The following is a 27795-nucleotide window of genomic DNA, read 5'->3' on the forward strand; positions in this document are numbered from 1 at the left end:
GGTGGCCTGCCTTGCAAGCACAAAGACCCGAGTTCAATCCCCAGTATCAAAATAATAATAATAATAATAATAATAATAATAATAATAAAATAAAACTCAATGAATCCAGGAGACATTCAGTGAGTGCCTGCTAGGAGGGAAAGTTCTTAGGGAAGAAACAAATCTATAGCATTCAATTCTCCAAAGTTACCCTTATCTGAGTGCTACTCAGGAATCTTCTTGCTTAGCATCTAAGGCTAATATGAATAAATTCTGGCTGGTCTACTTAAGAGCTGAAAGGCAATAAAAAGTAAAGGTTGAAATGCAAATAAAATACTGGTAAATCAGAAACATGAAAGCTATAGCTTGAAAATATGGATAATTTCCTTTTGAGAATAACTAGTATACAAAAAGGTGAAAATATTTAATGTCCACATTTTGATGAATTTGGATATTTGTATATATCCACCATTATAGTGGTACTAAATGTGCACCTATCATCTCCAAAAATTTCGTTATATTCTCTTTGGGGTTTTGCTTCCCTGTCTCTGTCTGTCTTTCTCCCTTTGTCACTGTCTCTGTCTTTGTCTCTGCTCTGTCTCTGTCTCTCTTTCTCTCCCTCCCCCTCACCACCCTACTCTGTCTGCAAGAACACTTCACACAAGATCTGTCCTCTTTACATAACTCAAAATGTGTACTGCCATATTTAATTATTGGGATGATGTTGTACACTGGTCTCTAACACGTATTCATCTTGCCACGAAGCTGAAAATTTCCAAATACTCAATTTAAAATCAGTATCTAACATATAGCCACCCACATGAAATGTCTCCTTCAAAAGTCTTGAATACCCCAGCAGCACAGAAAAGGCTTGAATAGAAAACTGATTTAACTAATTTATTGTTTCCAAAAGAATAACTGAAAAATTATGTAATTTTTCTGTTTCATTTGAAAAGAGTACATCATCATCAATAATGATGCACTTCTCCTGGCTCCCGGGCTGCATGCTGACCGGCAGCGAAGAACAATGAAATGGTACAGTCATTGCCCATGCACATCTGGGTTTGGTTTTAAGCATTGAGCCATATCATAATGTCTAGATCTGTCCTTTAAATTAACATCTCATTATCATGTTTTCTGGCAGGAAACTGTACAGATTGTAAATGGAGTTGGACTTAAAATTCAACAAGAAATTAAAGCGGTAACAGTTTAGACATTAAGTACTAAATTCTGCAGAGTTTCACTGTAATCTGAATTATTTCAGATTTCAGAGACAAAGAAAGGCAGAGTGAATGGGTTTCCGAGAAAAATTTTAGGTGAGAACTGTAGGAAAGTAGCACTGAAACAATGGTGATAGTCCATCATAATAGAAAATGTTTTTAGTAATTACTAATTATTAGTGTCCTCTTAGCTTTCTGATTCAATACACTCACATTGGACTCTTAAGACTTCTAGAAGCTCAAGCGATGAAACATTTACAAAAATCCTATACAACCTTTTTTCTTATGGAACTCAAAATAAATGCAACAGAGCCCATAAGACAGAAAACAACGATTTGGTCAAATAGCAATGATTATATTGCTAATGGTTTTAAAAAGATTTCCTTTTGGATCCTTTGTTTTGTGGGTCCCCTAAGTATATGATTACTAATTAATAGTTACTCTAGCATCACCTCTAACACATTTTAAATGTAACTTGCAACTTATTACTCACTTTACGGTTGTCTAAAACTTGAATGAGAGCCAAGATTTAGCTCAATGGTTCTGCTGCCTGCCTCACAAGGACCCCCCCCCAAAAAAAGCTGAATGAAAGTTATCTACGCAGCCAATTTAGATGGCATGTCTCAGCTCCCTTAGCTGTTTTATGAATGAATTTTTAAACAAATCTAGTAGTCAAGAGCCAAAAATCATTGCATATATCCCTGAGCTCGAGGCCATAAAAATATATTTTGCCAGTCCATTATGGCACTAGAAAGCAGACCATTTGGAGAATAGAAATCAATCAACAATCTCCCTGTGAGTTAAGTTCATTAAATAGTTCCACTATGCTTTGAAGACAGATTTCAAAATCTTTAGTATAAGTTAGAGGACCCTTAAGAATCAGCCTTCCAATGAACCCTCGTGACTTATTTCTTAACCCTTCTTGTGCCCTGGTGTTGTAGTTAAATGACTAGCAGTCTCCCAAGACAGCCAAGTATTTTCCTGAAACTTAGGCTGTATAGCTTCTGCCTCAAACAGCAACGATCAATAAAATTATAATGCAGCATATATAATTTTAAAATTTCTAGAGCCATATTTAAATAAGTAAAAAATAAACTGAAAATTTAACATTAATACAATGTATTTAGCTCAGAAGATCTACAATATTATCACATCAGTTTATGATTGATATAAAAAAATTTTTTTGGTATCTGGAATCGAACTCAGGCCCTTGTGCTTGCGAGGCAGGGGTGGAACCACTGAGTTCAACCACCGGCCCAGTATAAAATTTCAACTAGACATTTTTTACCTTTTTTCCCATATTTTTATACTCTCTTTAAATCCTAATCACAGAGTATTATCTTAATTCTACCTAACCAAACTAGCCCTGTGATTAATGGTTACCACATTGGACGTTACCAATGTGGAAAATCTTTGCTCTCCTTATCTTTATGATTCAAATCATTTTTACTCTCACTGGGGATGTCCTTCCTTATTTCCAGGTCTAGCTATCTATCCATTTACTGCCACAGTACTGTAGATGGTCCCTCTGACAGTCCATTGATCACAGAGCATTGCCTCTTCATACATCTTTATCTACCAGTACAATTGAAGCTCTCTGAACTTGGGGACTGGGTCTTACCTAATTTTAGATACCAATCACCTGGCAAACATTCATCATAAAAAGAGTTACGGGTTTTCATTTGTATTAATTATCCAGGTGGGAACAGGTTCAACATAAAATCCTGGTTCTTTACTAAGCACTTCGAATGTATAATAGTTATAGTATGCCATATTAAAAGGCTTGGTAAACTATATGACATTATATAAATGTGAATTATACTTATGAAAAGGCCATTAATTAAATACAACAATATTAGAAAAATTAAATTTTTAATTTTCATTAGTCTTTGTAAGTGTTAACTAATGATACTCTGGTAAATTATAATAACACAGCTCATTTGAAAGTTGAGACAAATGAGGAAAACTTTAATTTGCACACGGCTTTTGACTCAGTCTTAGTTAGAGTCAAAGTTAAGTGGTAGGAAACACAGAATTTTAGTGGAGCTGTTCAATTACTTCCCCCTTCCTTTTTCTTTTTCCTTGAGTGCCTGTGATTAACAAACCTCTCATTTAACCTTTTTCCTCCAGCTGGTAACTGTTGGTTAATGCTCACTTTTTACTCCATTAGTCAGCTCTTTTTCAAAATTTTGTTGATGTTAGTGGGTTTTCTTAAAGGCACTGTAGAAATCCAATCTTTATAGTGAAAAAATAATTTCCCTAAGCCTTGGTTAACTTATATGCAAGCTATGGAAAATATTACTTTTTACTGAACTCTTAACATCTAGCACAGATAGACAGCAAGTGCAATGAACCAAAGAAATGCCACAGCTGATTGATTAACTCTGGCTCCCTGGAGCACCATGTTAAGAAAGACACCAAGGCTCTGTGGGACTGAGAAGGGCAGCCATCTGTGATTGATTAGGAATGTCTGCCATGGGCCTGTACTGAATGTTGACAAACACAGCATCTCACTTTTGTTATCCGAGGTCTAGGTGGATAAGTAGCAGTAGGGAGCTGGGTTAAAGTCTACTTATCAGCAGCAACTGAAAAAGTATTGACTTTCAGAAAACAAGTTAGTTTTGAATAACTTGGATCTTTACAAGGAAAGATCAGTACTGTCCATACATCATGTAATACAACATTCTGTGGTAAATGGTGCTTCAGTCCATAATGGGTTATTGAGAAGCAATTCATAAGAAATGTGGGTACGTCAACCATCTACTTAGGTGTTGACCCCATCCTAAGAAAGAAATGATGACTTCCTCAGCAAATCTTCCTCCGTGGCTCGCTTTAAATCTGACACAAACCCAAGCTCTTCGTGGACAACACAATCCTTGTGTCTGCCAAAAAGATGAAAACTGAAACCATGCAACAATATCTCCTCCTTGTCCAGTCAGGAAAGCAAGCAACTGGAAATAGAGCAAAGCCCATCCTCTGTCCAGATAAAACCAGTATCCAACCGAATAAATCTGTGCTCTCTTCATTTTTCAAAACAAACCTTGGAAACAGTAATGAACTTCAAAATGCAACTATAATCAGAAATATACTGACTTAACATTTTTTTCCAATAAACTGTGTTCAGAGGGACTGAAAGTGTATTGATATTTTAAAGCCAAAAGGCTGAATATTACCTATTTTAACAAAGTCTTAGCTTTAGTTTATTTTCTAATCTACAAAAAAAAAAAAAAAAAAAAAGAAAGAAAGAAAAAGAAAAAAGGCACACAGAAAATAAGAGGCAACCCTCCCTTAAAGAGAAAGCTAGCTCCATGCTGCTTACAATTGCCTTCTGCCTCTGCCTCTCCCTCTGTTTGGCCCTTTCAGATTCCCGCTTGTCATACTCTTTCCTGTATTCTTCCCTCTTCAGCCTTTCATGTTGATATGCCTCATAGCTGTCATACCTGGAAAACATAACTTCATCATTAAATCAACCACCTCCATTTTCATGAGCAAAATGAATCATAATTTGGGGAAGGGAGAAGGGCTTTAGATGATATCTTATCATCTAAAGGAGAGGGTACAAGGAGCCAGAGGCAGAGGACATGGCTCATTACCTGGGCCTACGGCTGTAGGGCGATCTTGAACGTGATCTCACATACAAGGGAGAGTTTCGGTGTGTGTGGTGTCTGTAGTGGCTTGATTCATAGTAGTAGCAGGATCTGGGGGAGAGAAGAACAAAAGGGACATTTGCAAGTGCCACTTACTCCGGTTTTATCAGCACTACTGGATGGGTTTTGAAATACTCTACTGCATACACTGGCTTTCCTAGCTACTAGTGAGATTTTCTGGAGACAATTTGTGATCAGCAAGTCAGTTCTGAGGCCAGAAAGCGATGTGTTCTCTGTATGTGCATCTCTTATTGATGTTAACGCTGAGTACCAGGTCTGGTACACTGTCAGCTTTATCTTGCATGGATCTCAACTATTCTGGCACAAAGCAGCTCTCCATGTAATGGAAAAAGTTAGATGAGCAAGTTTCTTACAAATTTCTCTTTCTGACCTGACTGGTTCAAGGCACTGTGCTAAGGCTGAGTTATTTAGGAGCACCATGACAGAAAGGAATGTATAAGGGCACTGTTGGTTCCCACTGTACTGGAAATGCAGCAGAAAAGGGCTGGGCTGGCTATAAGTTTGAATACTTTCTTTGACTTCCTGGGAAACACCTTAGCATTGGGTAAGTTTTGACAAGAATTACCTTGAAGAAGATCTACTGCCTGGGGACCTTGATCTTGATCTGGAATATGGTGATCGGGAACATGACCTGTGTCGAGAAAAGGACCTTGAACGAGAGCACATCCTTTGGGGTCTTTGAGAAAATAAGGATTTGGGTGGCGACACGGAATCTCTACATGGAGAGTTAAAAGAAGAGCAGGAAGGCGACACATCAAACAATGAATAGGACTGCGTGCCATCCCAAGGGTAGCTCAGTTTATCACTTTCATCTTCGCTGTCATCAAACAGGCCATCCATGGCTAGTCCTGAATTTATAAACATAGGTAGTTTGGAGAATTGTTCATTACTGAAATCACTGTCCCTCAGTTCACTGGTCTTGTCTGCTTCGTCGTCAAAAACAGCTTGACTGGGATGGCCGAAGTGCTTGTTCAGCTCGGCTCGGATTTCCTGGTCCTGGAGCTGTTTTCTGGTGCTGCAAGGAGAGAGCTGCTTGCTGGCCTCCAAAGTCTCTCTCAGGTAGCACTGGTCTGAGTCTGTGGAAGAACAAATCTGCCCCTGCCAGTCAGAGGAGGCATTTTTATAGTCTAGTTGTCTAGAGTCCTGGAGCTCTTGTGATATATTAATAATTACTGCTGTTTTGGAATTAATGGACTGACAGTAGTCATGGTCACCAAACAGCCGTAGGCTGGACCGCTTAGTCTTCCTCTCCTCTTGTCCACTTCCGAGCGCTGAGGACTTGCTAAGTTGTGCATACAACTCGGATTGCTCGGGCCCCTTCCTGGTGTAGTTACTGACTTGGGTTACAGAAGACTCGCTGTGCCTGGGCTTCTTTGATGGTGGTGGCACCACAGTCTTGCAAGAGGACTTCAGCTTTGGAGAAGCCCTGAAAGGGTTATCTTGGTTGGCTTTATGAGGAGGAGTTGTAGGTGGAGTTAGGCCTAAGGCAAAAACAAAACAAAACAAAACAAAGAAAAAAGAAAGAAGGAGAGAAAAGAAACAGAGATAATGTTCTTAAACGACAAGACACATTTCCTAACTTTTCCAAGATCGCAGACAAAGGTTAAAACTGATTGAAGAAAAAGGAAACTAAATTCGTGACAAGACCTGAAAAACTGATTCATTCCCTAAGCCTCTGTCACCAACAAAAGATGGATGGACAATGCCAGGTAGCAGCAAGAGCTGTGGTATTTTGTATTTCAAACACCAAAGCTAACAAATCCTGCTCCCCAGAAAACATGGCTGTGTCACCGGTGGCCTCGCTGGCCTACGTGTTGCCAATGCTAGAATTTTCAAGGGCATTGCATAGGCTGTCTAATGGAAAAATGACGCAATGGGACCCAGGAATCAGACTGGCCTTGGTGGCATCTGTGTGTAAAGAATCTTGTAGAGGATGCAAGCAACTCCGGGCTCTTTGTCCAATCAAGAAAATCTAAACTGGGAGCCAAGGAATTAAGTGATTAAAAAAAAATGACAGTAAATGTTGGGCAGGGTGGGAATGACACAGATACATCCAAATAAGTTCGGGAAAATCTGACAGCCAGGATGCTGCAAGGAACTAGAATCACTCCACCACTTGATGGCAATGATTCTTTGTCTCCACAGTTCATTAACTCAGTAAACCATGGCTAATGTAGGTATAATACATTCTTGTAAGCATAACTAATACATTCTGTCTAAAGTATAGTTCTGCAACAGAAACCTAAGTGAAAAGTAACAGTAAGTATCGCCATGCTAGTGGACCATTTTATTTAGAGCACATCAGTGGGGGTGATGAGACAGAAGAATTGAAACGAATCCAAGCTTAGGCAACTAATTAAGTAAGGAAGAAATAAAGAAAGAAGGGGGAACACCTGGCAGTGCTTGCCTTTTCAGTAGCCACGAAAGGGCAGAAAATTCCACCAGAAGCCAACGTAGAAGAGTCTGTGAAGCTTAGTTGTTACCTCCGTTTCATCCCATCACACCAAGGGAGAATCACTGTGCAATGACTCCAGAGTCCAGGGGACTTTGAAGAAGGGCAGACGGGAGTTCAAATGACTTTATGCTTACAAGGGAACATTTTAGTTTACAATACATTTTCTATTTAGGAAAACGGGTGAACGCTATTCAGCAAAAAGAGCTTCAAGTCTGCTAACAAGCCTGGGGTTAGACTTAAGGCAACTGCATATTTCAAGGGGGAAAAAAAATCCTACCTTGCTGGAAAAAAATTATATCAAGAACCAAGTAGGTCACAGGAAGTCACATGAAATTTTGATATGAATAGGAAGGTTCTGCCTCGCTCTGCTGCTTTTATTACAGGTGGAAGAAATTTATGATTTTCCCAAAACTATCGATTTTACACCATTATTTGGTACTTTTTAGTATTTGTGGTTAATTCCACCTAACTGAGGGAAGAAAGGGTAAAAACTGCAAAGGGGCTTCATTTTGGAATTCTACCCCAGAAAGTTCAGAAAGGGAAATGCAAAGAGAGAGAAATGCTCTTCCTTTGTCTACTTCTGAGTCTCACAAGAGCTTGCTTTGGTTTCCAGCCACTCTGCACAGCAGCTATAAGGGGATGGAGGATCCTACTGAGTGAAACGCCTGCACCGCTGAAGCCACTTCCCTTTTCTTCCCTCTTTCCTAAAGGACTGTCTTTTACTCCATCTATGAAGTTCCTATATGATATGTTAACATATGATCAAATCTCTCTCTCTCTCTCTCTCTCTCTCTCTCTCTCTCTCTCACACACACACACATTTGGTTTTCCTTCTAAACCTCTCTATCACACTGATTTCTACCACAGGCTACCTTCAATTGCCAACACAGAAAATTTAAAGGTACCAATTCCCAGGGGGAAAAAAATAGCAAGTTCTCAAATATTCCTCATGGGAGGTTAAGATGCTTAAGAAATAATGATAAATATGCTCTCTCTGCAGAGCAAATACCAGCCAAATATGCCAAATGATATGGCCCTTGAATGGGAGGAAATGGCATTCAGCATTCAAAAACCAAACTGCATAAATCTTTTCACGACCATTCCAGTTTGGGATGAGTTTTATTTCTGTAATAACTTACTGTTAGACTCAGTCACTCCATGGGCTCATATGTTTTTGCACATTCTTGCTGATCTCTTTTTGAATGTATCCTATCCTGTTTCTCCAAATGGATCATAAGCGCTTAGAGGGATGTCGCTGCGACTTATTTCTTCCAACATTGTTTTACTACTCATTTTTACTTTTATTTTTCTTGCTTCTCTTTCGTACCGGATCTCACATCTCAGCTACCCAAGATTCACTTAGAAAGCTGGGCAAACATTTTCAAAGACACATAGAAAACCATGGCCTCAAACTGCCCATTGGATTCTCAAATATACCTGTTTTGACTGTCATTCTAGAGTTATAAAAAGAAAGCCTAAACTTCAGAAATGCCAAATTAGGCCACTATTAAAGAGAGATTGAGTTCTAAACTTAACTCTGCTATCTAGGGATTTTAAATATAGAAATTCTTTTTAGTCTTGAAAATTTGAAACCCTGTCCCAGCACCTAAGCTTATTATTGCTTAAATAACTGGTTCTCAAATTTCTCTCGGAAGTGACCACATGCTGACTGTACCTTCCTTGAGTTAAAAACAAAGCATCTTCTCTCCATCACAAATTAGATGGCCTGGGGCTGCTGAGCAGATCTATTCCCAAGACACCTACTATGTGCTAGATGGTGTGGTATATCACAGGCTGGTATTTCAGAGACTCAGTGCCCAAGGACTTCATTGTTCATGTTTATAAAAAGGCAAATCTTTCAAATTTAAAATAAATGTATGTTGTCTTGCAGATTTTCTTATTATCTATGGAAAAAATAAGATGATCCAAATTGTACTGTAAGTGAAAATTATCAGGGCTATAAATTCCAGCTGGTGTCACTTGTTGAACCACATAAGTATTAGTCACTTATTGGATGGTAGATACTTGGGGATTTACATGTAGGTGAGTGGGGGAAAATAATTTAGATAATTTCCTAAATGTTTTACTCTTTTCCCAAGCATCTTTAATCAAAGGATATCTCAGTGCAAGACTGAGAAATCTCACAGATGACAAGACTTTGTATCACTGAGTGCTTAATTAAAAATCTATCTCTAGGCACAGTTGAAACACAACATAAAACAAAATAGAAGTGCAGAGTTTTGTTTTTTTGTTTTTTTTTTTTTCCTCTTACAGTGTCAAACTTTTAAGGGCAGCTGATGGAACAGGAAATGCCGTACTGCCCCCGGATTAGTTGTATTTCCCTAACCTCGCCTCTTGTGCCCGCAATCTCTTCCCCTGTGGTAGTAGGGAGGTCATTACTCAATTCCTTAATGCCGCTACCTTTGCTCATCTTCCCACTAATCGCTGGACTCTCAATTTCATACCACAAACCTAAATCAACAGAGCTAATGCTTCCCATAACCTCCGGATTATTTCCTGCTTGTTGATTTTCTGGGGAATCTGTACATTTTGGTGTTGACAGTACAAGGTATATTCCATGCTCTCTCTTGAACTTAGCAGGTTTTGACAGATTTATGTGAGGACAGATGGCCATTACAGGCTGAAGGCTGACAAGAGGCAGTTCAGAGCATTGTTAACACACTTGCACAAACTCTCAGCAGTACAGCTCTGTGCAGAATGTAATTCAGACTATAGCTTTTTTATTGCTGCCTATTTTCTTTTGTCAAAAGAGCCTGCTGTGCAGAGCAACAAATGGCTGCTATTACCCAGAATGTAATGGGTGTCAGACAAATCACGTAACACAAACAATCAAGAGTATGTAGGTCATATTTCAACAGAGCACAACCTTAGCAATATTTATGATTACTGCATTGAAATGTGCTCTATAATAAACAAGTACCTCTACATCACTCACACTTATGCACTTCTGCACAGCAAATCCGGGAGAAGTGGCACACACTCCACAGTCATCTTTTTAAACAGTCCTTTTATTTAAAAAGAAAAGTCAGAGACAAATTTTGTTTTGTTTTGTTTTTCATTATGTGCTATAAAGCGATTTTCTTCGAGGACTTCTCTTTGGGGTTTGTATATTTAATTGAATGACTCTGATAGATGTTGAAGCTCCTACTCTAGTTCCTGTGTTCTGCTATCCATCCACCAACTTCTGTAGGACTTTTTTCCTCTTTGCATCATGGTTTATGACATTTACAAAATCTACTACTAACTCTGCAACTTTCTTTTGCATTTGTTTAGCAGTGGGATTTTGATTATGTTCCATGCCAATTCGGATATTTAAGGAAAAACGATGAGACATTTCTAACTTGCTTACAAACAGACTAAGATGGAAAAATTGGGTAGAGAGAGTACACAATGTGTCCTTCTCACATATTTTATGCCTCCAGGACTTGAACTGGGTGTCAGAAGTGCCTAGGGAAGGCTATAATCACAGGGTGCCACTGGCACCTCCACACCTGCTGTTCAAATACCTAATTGATAAAGACTCCTCTCTGCCCTCCATTCCCCCATCCCCACTTTTCCAGGACTTGTTTGTACTTCGCAAGATCCATAGGGGCCCCCAGAACCCCACTCTGGTACACTGGCCTGTATCCATCACTGTGACTGGGAATGCTCTGTCTTTACTCCATTAAATATTTCTTACATCATCCCTGATTGTTGGGGAGTGTGGCGATCTTTACAGTAAATGTTTAGAACATTCCTAGGGCATGGCCCAATTCCCCAGTGTTTTCTAATGGAAAATAAAGATAGTAATAATATAGCTATTGTGTACTTTGCCACAGAGCTGGTGCAGGGCTTCTGACATTGAAAGTGTCTCCCTCCGAGGCCTATAGTTGATGGAGGAGAAGAAATAGATTGGATGTCTTTGGCTTAAAGGGTAGTCTAGCCATAATGAGATACTATTATTTCCACAACAGAAGACTGAGGACAAAAGGAATAGGGTGAAGAATAATGACATTGATCCCAAAGTAGCAACAAAGGCTTATAATACCAGAATTCTGGGATGCTGAAGTGGGAAAATCCGAAGTCTCCAAGGCCCTGTCCAAAAAGCAAAAAGCAACAAAAAATGGGAGGTGTGGCTGGGGAGGCAGTTTAGCATGAAGGCCCTGAGTTCAAGAAACAAACAAAACAAAACAAAACAAAAATATAAGAATGAGATTGAAAACAGACAATAAAGGATATAATTGAACCATGAAAGAAACACTTGACGACAGTCATCCAATGCTACAAGAGGCTGTAAGAAAATTCGCTGGGTCTCCCTTTGTGGGATTCTTCATGCCTGAGAATGGATTATATGACCTTAGAATCACTTTACAGTTCTCTGATGCTATGATTTTTCCTTTTAAAGCTACCAACTGCCATTCATATTTTGCCTTGCTCTATTTTGTCCCAGGTATGTCACATACAAAAGAAATGCATATTAAAAAGGTACATCAAATTTATGGTTTTGGTGAGAAATCCAAGACACAGTATCAAATTCTACCAAAAAGAAGTGATTAATTAATTGGTTAATAAGTGTGCTTTGACTGATAGGTGACTTAAATTAAGATAAAATATTAAGTGAAAAATAAGTAACATCAAATCACATTTCCACTATGATTAAAACTATATAGAAAAATATGTACCAAGAGGAGAATAACTCCTAAGACTGAGTTGTGGTAGGGTGATGAGATTCCCAATTATTCTGCTCTTCTTTGTTTCCTTAATTAGATGTAAAATACCTGTGTTGCTTTTGCAATGTTTAAAGTAATGACAATCAAAACAATAGCTATCTACATATATATGAAATTTGAGGGACAACAATCACTTTGGTGGCTGACCGACTTCTTTCACATCTTGTGGTAAAAAAGATCATCTTGGTGAGCTGACATTACTCCGCCATTTCCATTTCAGAAGCAACAACAAATATAAAAACAGTAGCACTCTGAAAATCTCCATATGCAATAGATTTAAATGCCTTCTGCCAAAAGAGCATTCTCTTTTCTCTCATCTTGCTTTACTAACAGCTATTTTGAAATCAAATTAGTTTTTACACCTGTAAAAGAGAAGAAGTTTTTTTTTTTATCAGACAAAATGAGCTAGTTTAGGACAATCACAAAGAAGTCAGACCAGCTGGCAATACCTAATAAAATAAACTTCCTATCTCATCCCTCCTGTCTCCCAAAGACACTGCAGATGGGGCAGAGACGTTATTCTGGAGGTCTTAGAATTTTGTTGACTCTTTACATTTCCTCTTGGAAAATTTCACTAAAATTTGTGAGTGTAAAGAAAAAGATTTCAGAAGCCCTGGGCAGTAGCTGGATCCACTTCCTGTGCCTCAACCAAACAGATAAAGTATGTACTGTAGAACACAGATCAACAAATCAAAGGTATGAATGAGGAGGTTTCCACCCTCTCCACCCCCTACTGCTCCTATGGCAGACATCACTAATTGATCATGACATTCCCACTGAGTACAGACTTGGCCTTAGAATCTTTCTCGGTACAATGCTCCTGGCAGCCAATACCAATCAATGACACTTGGCAAGTGAAATGAAACCTATTTAACATAACAGATGTCAACTACTATCTTTAAATTTAGGCTTTAGGAACAGACATACTCTCTAGTCAGACAGATGTAACTGAACCCAGAGTCCACCACAGAGCTGGCATTAATATAAAACTTTTTCCTCAATAATGAAATAGGTAGGGAGTCAATAAGATAATATATGTAAAATGCCAATTATGGAGTAATTAATCACCAAAATTTGCAGTAAGAGAAGGAATTGTTGAGAGAATATGAAAGAGTTTTTTTATATGCTTAGATTTTCTAAACACCATACCTACACCAAAGGAAGTATGGTAGTGTTGTAGTCTCTCAATGTTTGCCGATGTGCAAGAGAAGTGACACAAAAACTTAGTAAATAATTTCATATATGAGAATACTAGAGGACATAGCAGCACAATCAATATTAGGGAACCTAGAAAGATAGCCAAAAGTTTAAAAGCTCTGAAGCAAAGTACAATGGCCTCAGCAGATAACTGAGAATCAGGCATCAAATAGTCAACATTTTTTGCATACTTATGCAATTTGATAGCAATGATGCTTTAGCTCATTTTATCCTTGCAGTGACCTAGAGAAATACAAGTACTGCGATTATAAGGATCTTAACTCTCAGAGAGGTTGAGTATATTCATCAAGGCCATGTGCTAGATGAGGATAGATCCATATTTTGAACTTGGATTTGTCAAGCATAAAAGCAAGGTAGTCTACAGACTTACTCAGCTATGCTGTTTACTCTTAAAAAGTCATAAAAGCATACTTTTCATTTGGAACTTTGCTGCTCATAAAGTGTTTTAATTCAGGATGAACCACAAAAAATTGCCATTTGCTACGTAAAAGTTGTAGATTATTGGCAATATTATATGCAAATCTATATTCTGCCTCTAAGTCAGGCAGTAATTTCATTTGTTAGTTAAAAATAAGGCCTTGGAATTCAGAAAACTAAGGTTTAGAAAAAATTCAAGGATACAGAAAAGACTCAGCAATCAAAAGAGTGAGGGAGGATGAAGTGTGCATTCCATCCTGTAGTCCCCTATTGATTTAATTATCCATGCCAAGGTCATTGTCATCTGAGGATCTTTTTGGTTTCCTGCCTTCTTGCTTCTCTCCTTACATAAATAGCTTCTCTGCTTTTCAAAATCAGGTATTTTCCTCCCTTAAGACTTACCAAAGCAGATTGGCCTATCCAGAGTTCAGTTTCCTAAAAACTCCTTTCCATTAATTACCTATGGTATTCACTAGGACAACTGTATCACCTTCATGCTTCTTTCAGTCCCTTTCGCCTGGTCTTTAACATTGTGATTCTCCTGAAGTACAATCAGTGTTTGTCATATCTTCTACAATCAAGGAGCACATATTACTGACGATCTTAGAGGCGATGAAGACATACACATCATACATTGCAGAGTAATGCACACCGAATGTCTATCAAAAAATAATCATCCGTCCTCATCTCTTCCTTATATTATCCTCCCTCCAGTTTCCAAACTTCACCTTCCAGACCTCTTCAACATCCTCCAAGTTCCTTTTCATCTATTTGTTTTCCTGCAGTTCTAAGATCCTCCTATGAAGTAATTCAGTGTCGCTGTACCTCAACTTCCGCACATTAAACCATCAGTCATTACCTCTGTGCACAATAAACCAAAACCACCCTCTATGCCCATCCTTTTTTGGATGACAAAACCATACATACAATGAATACTGTTTTCTTTTCATGCTACTTTTTAATGTGTTCTTTTCCCAACAGATTATAAGCAGATGTCTTGAATGTGAAAATATTTATGTAGCACCAACTACACATAGCCAAGAACTGGGCTCCCTGCTCTATAGATTAATCGGTATGTCTTACATTTTTTGTACCCTATCCAAGACCTAAAGTATTGCCAGCACAGAGCCAGTATTAAAATATGTTGATAAAATTTTAATGTGTCCAATAATCTTTCAATAGTACTTAGAATAAAATATTTTAGTAAGATGAATATTGACTCACTGACAGAAGTAAATCCAGAGCAGAAATTTTAAAGATTCTTAGTGTTAACAAATGCTTCTTTGTAAATATCTACTTGCTTTTCAATATAGTAGGCTATCAACCTGTAAAAACTTATAAGTAAATTATTTCAAATTAAATCTATGGACTGAAGATAAAGTTCAATGACAGGGCACTCGCCTAGCACGTGCCAGGACCTGTGTTTTCTGCCACAAACCCCCTAAATAAGCAAAAATAAATAAGCAAACAAACAAACAAATAATGCCAATCAGAAGATATATTTAAAATTCTCCCATGAGTAAATATGAAAATAAGTGATTCTTTATAACACCATAATCTCATCAGTAGAAGAACTACAAATTAAATAACATGTACATGGTTATAAATTACAAAAGCACTTTAAAAATGCTTTAAATCTCCACTTTTAAAATATACACACCCAGCCATCCCTCGGCTGGGTATCTTTCCAAAAGAATTAAAAGAATCATACCACAGTGATATATGTATGCCCATGTTTAGAGTGGCACAGTTTATAATAGGTAAAATTTGGAAACAGCCCATTTGCCCATCAGTTAGAGACTGGATAAAGAAGATGTAGTTTTTCTATAAAATGGAATACTACTCAGCCATGAAGAATAAGAAATTAGATTCATTCGTAGGAAAATGGATACATATTGAGGATACACTCCTAAGTGAAATACATAAGTCACATATGTGCAAATACCAAATAGTTTCTCTGGTGTGAAAAATTATAATAGTGCATAGGATCCTAATGAGATAATTGACAATGCGAAATAGGAAGAAAAGGGCTAAAGGTGTAGGGAAAGTGGGAAGGGTCGGGGAAAGGTAAAAGGAAAATGAAAAAATATGACAAAATGAAAAAATGGAAATAAAGTGTTTGTAAATGGGGAGGGGAGAAGGGGGTGAAGGGAGGGCAGGGACAAGGGGAAAAAATGAGAACCAAGACCTGTCATGTAAAGGTACAAGATCCCAATCATGAAAGTAACTATACTGTGTACCTAAAATGTACCAATAAACTCAATAAAAAAGTATAGATACTCATGTTACCAAAGATACAGAAAGGAAAGGTGCCCATTTAGTGCTAATAGTACTATAAAGAGATCGTTTTTTGAGAGCAATGTCTCAACATATACAGCAGAACCCTCTAGGTATTTATACCCTTATTTTTGGCATCAACAACTCTTAGGAATCTATTTTGAGAAAACAAGGTAAGATAATATATGAAGAAAGATTTCCACTGTACTGTTAATTCAAAATAGTAACATTATAAAGCAATCTAGACATAACACAATAGGAGTATGATTAAATAAATTTTGTTATACCTATGCCAACTAATATTACACAGTACTCTAACAACCTGCTAATAAAGAGTCTGAAATGATACAAAAATTCCTTATTAAAATGTTAATTTAAAAATTATGATCCAAAATTATATATGTACTCATATGTATGCAGAATAATCCAGAGTTATTTAAAACTATAGATGAAAACAATGCTATGAATATCTTTATATCTTAGAACTAGGAATAACTTTTTAACTGCTTTATACTTTGGCATTTTTGAAGTAAGCCTATAATATTTATAATCAGAAAATAGTCAATGGTGTTCTTGAATGGAAAAGTTGGCATTGGTACAGGCAGTGGAAGTTCTTTCCTCCACTCTGAAACAGTAATGAACTCAGACCCAGGAGCCTCTGAACCCTCCTAGCCACCAGATCCTTTCCAGTGGACTTGTTAGCAAGAGGCACTGTGCTGTATTTTCTCAAACAAGTTACTGTTCATTGCAATGGTGATTGGCGCCATATAAGATGGTCAAATACTGTGTAAATCTATGAAACATGAGTATGAAAATTTCTATATAAAAAGATACAATAAAGGTAAGTTTCTAAAAGAAATACTGTCACATTCTTTGTGGAGGATGATATTACAAAACACTGGAGAAAAAACATAAAAATTTAGTAGACAGACTTTGCACTCAGACTGCCATACAAATATTTTTAATTTTCTTCCTTTAAATAAACAACAACAACAACAATAATAATAATAAACAAGAAGCGGATCCCATCTATAATATATTATTAGTATTATTTGGGCAAAAAATGATGTCGATTCCTGAAACCACATTAAAAGTGAAGATAGACTGTCTCCTGCCAAAATTGTGATATTTGAGTGTATATTTATATGTTTTAAGCAAAAGAAAAGTAATAAATTGTATATGTGCCTGAATCAACTTTTTAAATTCACTAATTACTAGACCTTTCTGGTCAAATACAGCCTCTATTGCATATGAGTTCATACAAAAGTGACCTCTGCTCATATATGAAAGTTATAATTTATTTAAGAAATCATGTCATACATATGCTGAAAAGTGAATATGGGTATATATGTGTATATACATAAAGATACTTGTGTGTGCACACATGTCTGTGAGAGTCTGCAGGTGCACACACTATTTATGCACCGTACAATGGACGACTCTACCACTTGACGAAATCATGCAGTCATGCAGTTGACCCTTCATAAGAAGCTACCTGAGTAAACTCCAAGTGAGAAATTAAACTTGGTGGCAATGATTGCCACCATAGTTCTGGTTGAAAGCACCTTTGTCTAACTTACTGTTCCTTTATTCAGGAATGGCCAGAGCCAAGGAATTTCTTGTTCAGACATTTTGAGAGTGACTTTCTCCTGGAGGTCATATACCTAAAACTAAACCACTTGGTACAAAAGTACCATTTACAACCAACTCAGAAGTTTGCCTAGGAACTCTTCAATTAGTCCACATTTTTAAAGCTCCTTTTTCCTCATGTGGCTAAAGGAGTTCAGAAGTCCCAAATGATGAAGGAAATTATTCTTGTTCACAACATATATAAGCATTTTGTTTTGATGAATGGACATTGTTTTCAGGTTTCTCCTTTGCTGGAAAGATACAAAAATAATGACATATATAGGATAGCATTATGCTATTAAATATGACAGAGAGTGAAAAAAATATCCCAAGTGGAGCAATGATAATTAGTAATCCTGAATTCAAACATTTGTTTCCTTGCTTTCCAGCATGATGATCTTATGCAAGCTACTTAATAACTTTATATATTTGTTTTTAAAATGAAAATAAATAAATAAATAAATAAGCAACCAACATCATCATGAGGTTGCTATAAAATTAACTGAAACCACTTACATGCTTGGTACATTTTTTTGAGTGGAAGATGAAAAGTGATCATTTCTTCCCTTACAAGGTTTGGTGTTTTAAACCAAAATAGGGTTCTCTGAGGATCCAAAACAAAAATATATGTATCAGAAGGTCTGACCCAGCTGTGACACACAAGAAATGTCTTCTCTTTAAAAAATTATTTTTAATTCAGTATTTTTAAAGTATACAACTGAAAATATTTACAGATAACTTCTTATCCAGTGGTTTGCTCTCTTCATTTATTCCATTGATCACCCTCTGTTATCTAGCATCCATTTCACACACACACACACACACACACACACACACACACACACACACAGAAGTTCTACATGACTTGTAAGGCTTACCTGCAGTTCCAGAGAGCTCCACACTTAAGGTTCGTTCAATAGTCTTGTTCTCAAATGGGGAACCCTTGGGATCACTGGAAGATATGGCACATTTATAAAAACAAACTGAAATGGAGTTGCTGTAGCCAAATGTACTAGAACCCCCTTCCCTTCCTGAAAATGGTTGCATTTCTTAATACTTACTTTGGTGACTCTGGGGTCAGAGGAAGAGATAAAGTTGTTGGTTTGGCTAAAGGGAAAAAAAAGAAACTAATTATGAAATATTGAGTGGTCTTTCTACTATAGTCAAATTGGAAACAGGATCGGAGAACTGGAAGACTAAACTAAGGAAATCCCTGAATATTGGATCAAAGTCAGATAACAGTCCATTGTGCTAAAAGAAATTCCAAACAACATTTGTGTCAGTAAACTATCATTTGAAAATGCATACAAAAAACAGAATTTTCCTAAAAATGTACCATCCTGTTAAGGATGCAAAATTTTCATCATACCATCAGAGAAAAATAATGTTTTCTCTTTTAATTTGCAATACAGTACATGGTTTGTTTAGACAAAAAAAAAAAAAAAAAAAAAAAAAAAAAAAAAAAAAAAAAAAAAAAAAAAAAAAACAGCTGAGTAACTATAAGGCAACAGAACGTTATGAATATTCAGTTGAGTTTACTCCTAAAATGTATAATTTTATATGTAGCCCAGAAAATAGGTTATTTCTGTGAGGCCAAAGCTCAAGCAATAACCATTGTATTCTCTGAAAATTAATGGAGAGATCGTAGCAAATTGTGAACATTGACCCAGATGGATTAAATGGAATTCAAGTCCCAAATCTGCTGGATAATTAAAGTAAGACACTAAATTTTTCAGTTGAAAAATCTACAGACTTGTAGAAAGAGCTCACTATTTCCTTTTAGCCTCTCCTAAATCTTACTTCCTATAGGAGAAGCATTCCAATAATGAAGGGGGAATCCAAATCTTCTCACTCCAATATTTCAATTACTTCTTCTTTTCAATTTTGTAAATGCAAAATTGAACAGTAAACAGCAGTAACTGATCAGAAACATACTTGAGGTATATACATACACATAATATATGTATACAGGTCTATGCTTATCTATAGAGATATATGTATATATGTCAAGTTTTCTCTCATTAAATAACCACTTTGAGAAGATCAAAAGTTAATTATTTATGTATTAAAAATTATAGAGTTGAAACCAAAAGGGTCTTTAGAATAAACTTTCCAATTTTATGGACAAAGAAACGAAACCTAAAGATGGTAAATGATGTTTGCAGGGTCATAAAACTTGCTATATAGAGAGTTGGCCAAGATGATGTTTCCTTTCTCCCATTATCAAAAGAAATTATATTTAACAGACTTTAAAGTAAATTAATCATCCTCAGTAATTAAGGTCCTCTGAAATGTGAAAATATTATTTATATCCAAATTAGTCTGAAATTAAGTACTTTACTTGGATAAATACTATTTACATATTTCATTCGTAGGTTTAGGTTTAGTTTTTAAACAATTGAATGGTATATCATCTATCCAATGTGCATCCAGAAATATGAAGCTCATGCTGTCTCCTACAAATTAGGTACATTGATTAATTGGCTTTTACATACATACAGATAAATGAGCTGATTTTACATTAATTTTTGGGAGCATCTAATTTAATGAGCCTTTCAACAAGAATGCATTTATGAAGGAACTTTACCCACGTTTGTGGTGTTCAACTAATAATTACTATAATTCATAAAGGTTCTATAGAAAATAGAACCAGATATGGAACTAAGTGCTATTTCACAGGATAAATGTACACTGAAAATCAAAAGCTGAATAGTCAGGCATGGTAGCTTATGTTTTTAATCTATGTACTCCAGGAGGCTAAGGCAGGATTACAAGTTTAAACCCAGACTGGGCAATTTAGAATTTTTTAAACCCAGACCCAAAATTTTTAAAAAACTGAAAAGAACTAGGGATGTATGTCAGTGTAAAGGCCTTGGGTTCAATCACTATAACTGGAAAAAAAAGAAGGAATGAGAAAGAGAGAGAGAGAGAGAGAGAGAGAGAGAGAGAGAGAAAAAGAATCAGAAAAGAAAAGTCCAGTTTTCAAGATATAGAGCAATCTCTGAAAAGCTGAAAGAAGACCCCCAACATTCTGATAGTTGGGAACAGGTGAGGCCAAGAGTGATGGAAGAAGAGGAATCCTCAGCAGCCTTATTTAATGGCATCAAAGGCAAACAGGAAATGAGAGCCATAGGAAGGATGCAGCCCCCAAACCACATTCAGCACCTAATTCCTGAATAAACTCAGGTTAACGCACGTTTCCACTGGAAGAACATTGACTTGGGTTACTGCGAATTTAATGAACTTGTTGACCAAAGACAAACTGCTGGGATCCTTGAGGTCAGAAATTTTATCTTTTTCATCAGATCATATTAGTTTTAGATAAATGCATTAAGAAATGAATGAATAAATTAATGGAATACCAAAATATCCCCAAAGTATCCAAAAGAATTGAAAAGCATGTGACCCCACAATATTACAAAAAGCACACATGAAATTCAGTGAGGACAAATTACAGCACACTAAGAAAGGAAACTTCAGAACATCACCCTCTTCCTTATCATCTCTGTTCATATACTTTCTACTTTCTGATTTTGAATAATAGCTTACACAATCTATAGTTGAGCACTTATTGGCTTTTAATAGCCATGTTTCATTTTTTAGGCCTTAATAACTATACAGTTTCTTTTTTTCCTTTAATCAACAGTTCTGTTCTAGGAGAAAGCTTTCTATGTCTTGCCATAGATATAAACCCTTTAAAAAAAATTCCGCATGTAGCTGGTCTTGCTTAGAGAATATATCCTCCGGGGTCCTATTTAAGTTTTCACTGCCATGATTTACATTACAGTAATGTTTAACAGTAAGTAGACTTTTAGAAAACCTCAAAATACAAAAAGTACACCCCTCAAATACAGAGGTTTAGACTATGTGCTGCTGGGCTAGGTCCCCTGATCACAGTGTTATGCATCTCAGGATTTTAAATTCAGAGCCAAAAAATGAACATATGGCCCAGGGGAAGTAAATAAAAGCCTAGTAATTTCTAGAGCAAGTCCAGAAAGATGCCCTTTACCTGAAGCCTTCAATATCATGAGTACCCCAGCATGAGGGTGCCCCAAAAAACAAAAACTGTAACAAAGTTTTCATATGGGCAAGGGAACTAATATGGTCAAAGGCAATTTGGCCCATTTTGCTAAATACATCTTCCCAAACTGCCATAAAGAGATGGATAATGAATTGGACATATCCACCAGGGAAAGCCTAGTTGAAGGCAAATTTAAAATTTTAAAGGAAAGATCCCTCAAATCCTATGCTAATGGTGAGAGACACGAGTGAGGGGTATTCAAAACACTGGGAAAGAAAATTATTAAAAGCAGCAGCAACAACAGCATACCTGTGGTTCAAAAGAGGGGTCAGGGGCTACCACTCTGTACCTAGAAGGAGCAGTTGGAGAAACAAAAGGAAAAAAAATCACAAGTGGATGTTTATAATTGCTATTTTAGAATACCCCTCCTTCCAACACAGTGTTTCAGGTAGAAAGTGGAAGCCGGTGTATTTTAAAGCAACAGTTACTATCAACAAGCACTCTTTGGACCCCCTAGACTACAACATTTTGAGGAAGATGAGCCAAAAAAATAAAATTAGGACTTTGCCAAGAGATATTTCCTTTACATCTCCCCAATCTGCTTCAGAAGCACCAGCCTTCTAGCAATATATGGGAATAATAAAAATCAACCCAGATGTTTCCTTGAATCTAGATAATATTTTTTAATAGAAAGAGCAAAAACTTCAGGAATTTCCAAATCCTTACATACAAAATAAAAAAGGGTGTAAGCATACATGTCATTTAAAAAAAAAAAAAAGGAATTCCCTTAATAGGAGTGGCTGCATAAATGGTATTTACTACTTCTTAATACATGTCATAAAAAAAAAAAAAAGGAATTCCCTTAATAGGAGTGGCTGCATAAATGGTATTTACTACTTCTTAAGGTATAGAGAAAAAAATCTATGGTGCCTCATTTTTCCATTACTGGAAGGGGAAAAGTAAAACCTGTTTAATGAATTGGCTAGCCCAACTTGCCCATAACTTCAATGCTCTCAGCCGTTCAGGCATTCCTACAAACCTCAAGGATGTTGAAATCCTTTCCCACCCCAAGCCACCCTCTGACCAGATAACACTTCAGGTGTCTCTCTGAGGTTGTGATTTAACCTCCCATCAGGTGAATAGGATATATTCAAACTGCGTCCAAGAATTCTCCCCTCCATAACAAAGTGTGCTGAACTCTCCTTCCACAGACAGACACCAACGGGGTGGACTGTGCGTGCTTCACCACTGCACCATCAGAATTCTGGTCCCCAATTTACCTTGTACATGTTGGGACTGCGACTGTGTGTGGGACTTCTTTTTGGAAGTGCATTTGTCTCTGCTGCTGTTCCTGTTCTCTGTGGGTTTGGTGTGAGGAGGGTCATCATTTGTGGTCAGATACTTGAGAAGCTCTGAGCAGGGACGTCTTTGTGGCTTTTGCTGTTGACAAATGCTCTTCGCTTTATTGCTCCATGAATTCTCAGTCTTACGAACAAAGCACAAAGAAAGCTAAAATTAGTGAACTGAACCTTATCAGAATGGATATAGGTTTTCTGAAGAGATGAGATTTTCAGTGAAGTGTTCAGTCTAAGTGTACTAGATCTATGAGCTGTGAATAATTGTTTGCAGAACAAGGAAAGAAAATTACATTTAAAATTCCTAAATGACATTTATGCAGCTTTTTATTTCATTTCTCCTACATTTCAATGTTCCTACTCAGCAACATGTAACTAACAAGACCCTACAGCGCCTTTACTGTGAATAAAAAAAAAATAAGCTGGTTTAAACCTTAATTTACCACTGATTGCTGAAGCCCAGTATTCACAACTCTCTTAAGTACCCCTTAACGCTCCGTTTTCACTCACAGTGAATGGCAAGACAAACATTGTTTAATACAGCTTGCTAACCGAATTATGTCATTGCCAGCATTCTATCCAATTAATGGCAGAGACAGATCTTTTGCAGTGATTCCAAAGCAATCTTTCTTAGGTTAGACAGCTGGCAAAACAGCCATCCTGCATCTTAAAGTCATTCATAGATAAGACCAGACTATCAGCCCATTCTATTGTAACCCACGCTACTGCACAGTATTAAGCAAGCGGGCCAAGAACTGAACCCAGTTGCACTTCCACTGCAATTACTCAAAGATCAAACATAAACCGTCTCTATTTTCAAGAAGTTCAAGTGCTCCTTTTGGAAACCCATTTCACAACCTGTCCCACCAATAAGAGGTAGCTGCAGTATTCCAGTTGAATTAATACCTAGATATCTTTCATCTGCTTTATAGCTTCAAGCAAAAGCCCTTTGTTACTGTCCTCCCACATTAAAACACTGATGTTTGTACCTTAACAACTGCAGAGTTTGTTCTGATCCTGTGATTGTGGTTTGCATGGTTCTGGGTACTGAGACCACTGCATTCATTATAACTCAGCTGAGTATTTGCCGGTGCCAGTAAGAGCTTCTTAAGCTAGAAATACATCAGCAAAGAAGAAAGAGAGACAAGTTATACATTGCCTAAGCATTAGACTATATCATTGAAATTTTAAACTTAAATTAACTAATTATAATGATAACATTAATTTTGCCACTATTTAATTATATCACACCTTACCATGTTAGTGCTAAAGGAAACATATTTTTAATGGTAAGAACAAGTTTAGCATTACTACGAAACTACTTTTCCTACATTTGAGACTTGCATCATTACTCTTAATATTTGAAAATTTGTTTTAGACAAAATAAAGCAATTATTTTTAAAATGACTTCCAAATCACTACTGCACGAGTTAAAAAATGCTCCCTTGCTAAATGAGTTGAGGACAAGACCAGATACTCATTTCCCCTTCTAAAACCAAAATGAGTCAAGTGTTAATAAATGCAAAACTCCATAATGCTTTGAACTGTGATTCACATATGGAATACACAAATTTACTGATTCAAACAATGTATAGGAGAAAGCAGTGGCTATCACTGATTTCAGAAAGGAAAGAAAGCATTTAGAGTGCTGCAGCTTAGCCTGTTACTTAAATGTGGTCAAAGCATTTATTATTTTTTGACCTCTTTCTTCATTTGTCTAAATGACTCTTAAGGACCTCCCTGCCATGACATGCCAGATGTCTTTGAGTCAAAGAGAACCCTCCCAATTGAACAAATGGTGCAAATGAAAATCATCAGATATTAACATAAAAAAATCAGCGCACTAAGCAAATGATACTGACAAATTGAGAATAAATAAGAAGCAATTACTTCTGATATATTCTCCAGAAGACCAGAAATCTCAAAATACAAAAGAATACAACTAAAGTCTCTGTATATCTACATGGTATTATTTTAACATTTAAAAGCTTACAGATATGAGAGAAACAACCTTTAAATGGCATGTCAAAGCACATTATCAAAGTCTGGATGAAGGGATTCTATAATTTTCACAGCATGTTCCTACGTCAGACTTATGGTAAATGACAAATGGTTACCATAGATGTGAAGGCAAACTGTGTCTTAGAACTAATAGAATTCGGTCAAGCACTGTGTTGAGAAGAAATTTCACTCTTTATTGCCAACAAATTCACTCTTCATTGCCTACCATTAATTTAAGTTACTTAGCTTGCAAATGTGCTATTATCTTTCAATCGTCATAAGAAATATGGGCCCAGGATCCAAAGTTTTAAAATATTGCATAGTCCTTTATCTGTTGATTCTATTTATAGAATTGTATGCATAAGATAAAAATGCAAACATGTCAATTATTATACAGGTTGTGTTAGTGAAAAACAGGAGGGAAAAAAACCCACCTATCCAAACATAAAGATTGCTTAACAAATCACAATATTTCCTTACAATAAAATTTTATTCTGTTCAACTACTAAAAATTATGTATATAGCTAAAATTTCACCTTCATGTTCATGATCTACTTTAAATAAAAAGGAGAAGACTTTGATCATTCTATACTAGACGTTTTTGGAAATCACAGGTAAATTTTTAGTCTCTTTTAGTTGTCTAATTTTTCTAAATTTTCACCATGAACAGAAGTAATACCAAGAAATAGAAGCACCACACATAAACAACAAAAGCTTTCAACATGAGGTAACACCGAACTCTATTTTATATTTATAATATTTCTATACAGAGAATCACAGGATTTGCAACTCTAAGTGTGCTTGGGGAAAAGTTTTGGCATCAGTCTGAATCAAAACTCCAAACCTTATTGCTACTACACCATACCCACGTAGCGGGTAGCCAGAGGCAACTCCATTTCGGGCTAAAGAGTAGGAAGGGTTCTTACTAGAGATGGCTCTTCTGCCTCCTGAGGCGGAGGGGTGCCGTCAGGCATGGAGGAAGGACTGGCCTCGTTGTCAGTGGTCACGTCTCCATCTGTCAGCGCATCAAATGAGGGCAATCCGTCTTCATCCACAGGGAGACTGTCGAGTGTCTCTGTGAGGACTGCTAGCAAGTTTGCCTCATTTTCTTCATCTATCTTCTGCAAAAACAGGAAGAAAAAAAAAACAATAGAAGTGAGTTGACTTTCAGAGTTAGCCAACACTATTAATCAGCATAGACTGGCCATGTCTAAGCCAGTGAATAAATCATATATGAAATCTTAAATGCCCACACCAGGACCCCAAGAGTGTTCTTCAAACACCTAGCTCGCTCTGAGTCTGAGTCACACAATTAATGAATAATTCTCCCGTGCCAGTCTCAGATTGCTGAGCTCTAAAATTTAGCAAAGTGGTAAGTCAGTGGTTAATGTTGCTGTATATGATTCTGTCTTCCTCACACTCATTTTCCATATGCTCATTCATCCCTTCTTTCTCTAACTTCTTTCTCAAAAGAGAACATTTAGAGACTCTCAGGGCTTGAAGGAATCTTAATCAACTCTTACTCTTCATATACAGTGTTTAGGTCTCCTGTACAACATACTCCCTAAAATATTTAGATAACCTTCCATTGGAATACAACCAGAAACTTAGGGAATCTGAATACTTTCATGAATTCAATTATAATCTCATTATTGAAGACTCCAAGATCATTTATTTCTGTTCCTGACACCTCTTCCAACCTTTATACTCTCTATAAATCTCTATACTTGCCTATTAGACATTTCTACTTTATAATACCTCCCTCATCTCCAAAACCTAAACTTTGGATCTCACAACAAAACTGCTGCTTCTCTTGAATTCTTTAGTTTGACTAACATTTTTTTCAGAAACTCTGGAACTTCCTCCATGCCAATATCATCAAAGGTTGGTTATACAAAAAGATATAAGACAAAACTCTATCCCTCCAATAACCCCCTGGTAGAAAGAAAGAACCTGTAAAAAATTCGTTATAAAAAATACTATGCTCAGTACTCTACAGGAACACTCAAAGACTCCTAAACTAAAGCTTAGGCACCCATACAGTCAATGCCAATGTTTGTTACACAGTATAGATAGATAGTCAATGACTATTTGATGAGTAATTGATCTGCATTTACTGCCAACAATGTATACCTTGCAGACTGCTTTTCCTTATTTTAGCATTTCACATTGTTTGCCCAATTTGACCTGCTTCAAAATTCTGTTTTTTTTTTTTGTTTTTTTTTTTTAAGTTCTGCATGCTATGACATTAACAATACGGGCTAAATTATCCCACGCAGATTCTATTACAAAATGCACCTAAGCTGCTGACATCTAATGAATCCAGCAGTGCCCACACTGCCTTTCTCTCTAGCACTGAACTCCAGTTAATTGACCTGACAAAATTACAAGAATCACAGAATAAGACAGCTAATCAGAAAATCAAATTGTATTACTAGAGAAATTAGGCAGGGCTTTATCACGTATACATCCTACTTCCACACAAAAACTGTCTCCCTCATTACTGATCAGTCTCTATGCAGGAATAAAACGAGAGACTTCTTTTTCTTTGTGATTCAAGAGGCCAAGAAGGGCCATTTGTACTGACCAACAGTGGACTGGCATTTTGTACATTTGCATAACTCTCTCCCGATTGCCTCTGATATGAGATCCCAAGAAAACTACACGGAGCACATGTGGCATGACGAGGGGACGAAGGTACAGACTAATAAAGAGGTGAACCCTGATCCAAAGTGGGAGCTGTTCATTTCAAAATGGCACACTTGCTTCTGGACGCAGACTACTTCATTAAATTCTAAACAGTACAATTCAGTAACAAAAGCCTA

At 36.8% G+C, this 27795-nt stretch overlaps 1 protein-coding gene across 4 annotated transcripts in view; it reads right to left on the reverse strand.

Annotated features, from left to right (window-relative positions):
- The window catches only part of Ppargc1a (PPARG coactivator 1 alpha), a 447934-nt gene that overhangs the window by 14268 nt on the left and 405871 nt on the right, over positions 1-27795 (reverse strand). For all 4 annotated transcript variants that reach the window (XM_010610445.2, XM_033758828.1, XM_010610444.3 and 1 more), the window contains exons 3-10: positions 25897-26091; positions 23959-24081; positions 22895-23099; positions 18655-18700; positions 18472-18545; positions 5433-6348; positions 4793-4897; positions 4519-4639 (exon numbers count right to left, since the gene is read on the reverse strand). In XM_010610445.2, coding sequence (XP_010608747.1) covers positions 4519-4639; positions 4793-4897; positions 5433-6348; positions 18472-18545; positions 18655-18700; positions 22895-23099; positions 23959-24081; positions 25897-26091 — 1785 coding nt within the window. The remainder of the gene's footprint in view (positions 1-4518; positions 4640-4792; positions 4898-5432; positions 6349-18471; positions 18546-18654; positions 18701-22894; positions 23100-23958; positions 24082-25896; positions 26092-27795) is intronic.

The sequence above is a fragment of the Fukomys damarensis genome, unplaced genomic scaffold (assembly GCF_012274545.1).
Source record: "Fukomys damarensis isolate Sample0158 unplaced genomic scaffold, DMR_v1.0_HiC HiC_scaffold_35, whole genome shotgun sequence".
Classification (NCBI taxonomy): Eukaryota; Metazoa; Chordata; class Mammalia; order Rodentia; family Bathyergidae; genus Fukomys; species Fukomys damarensis.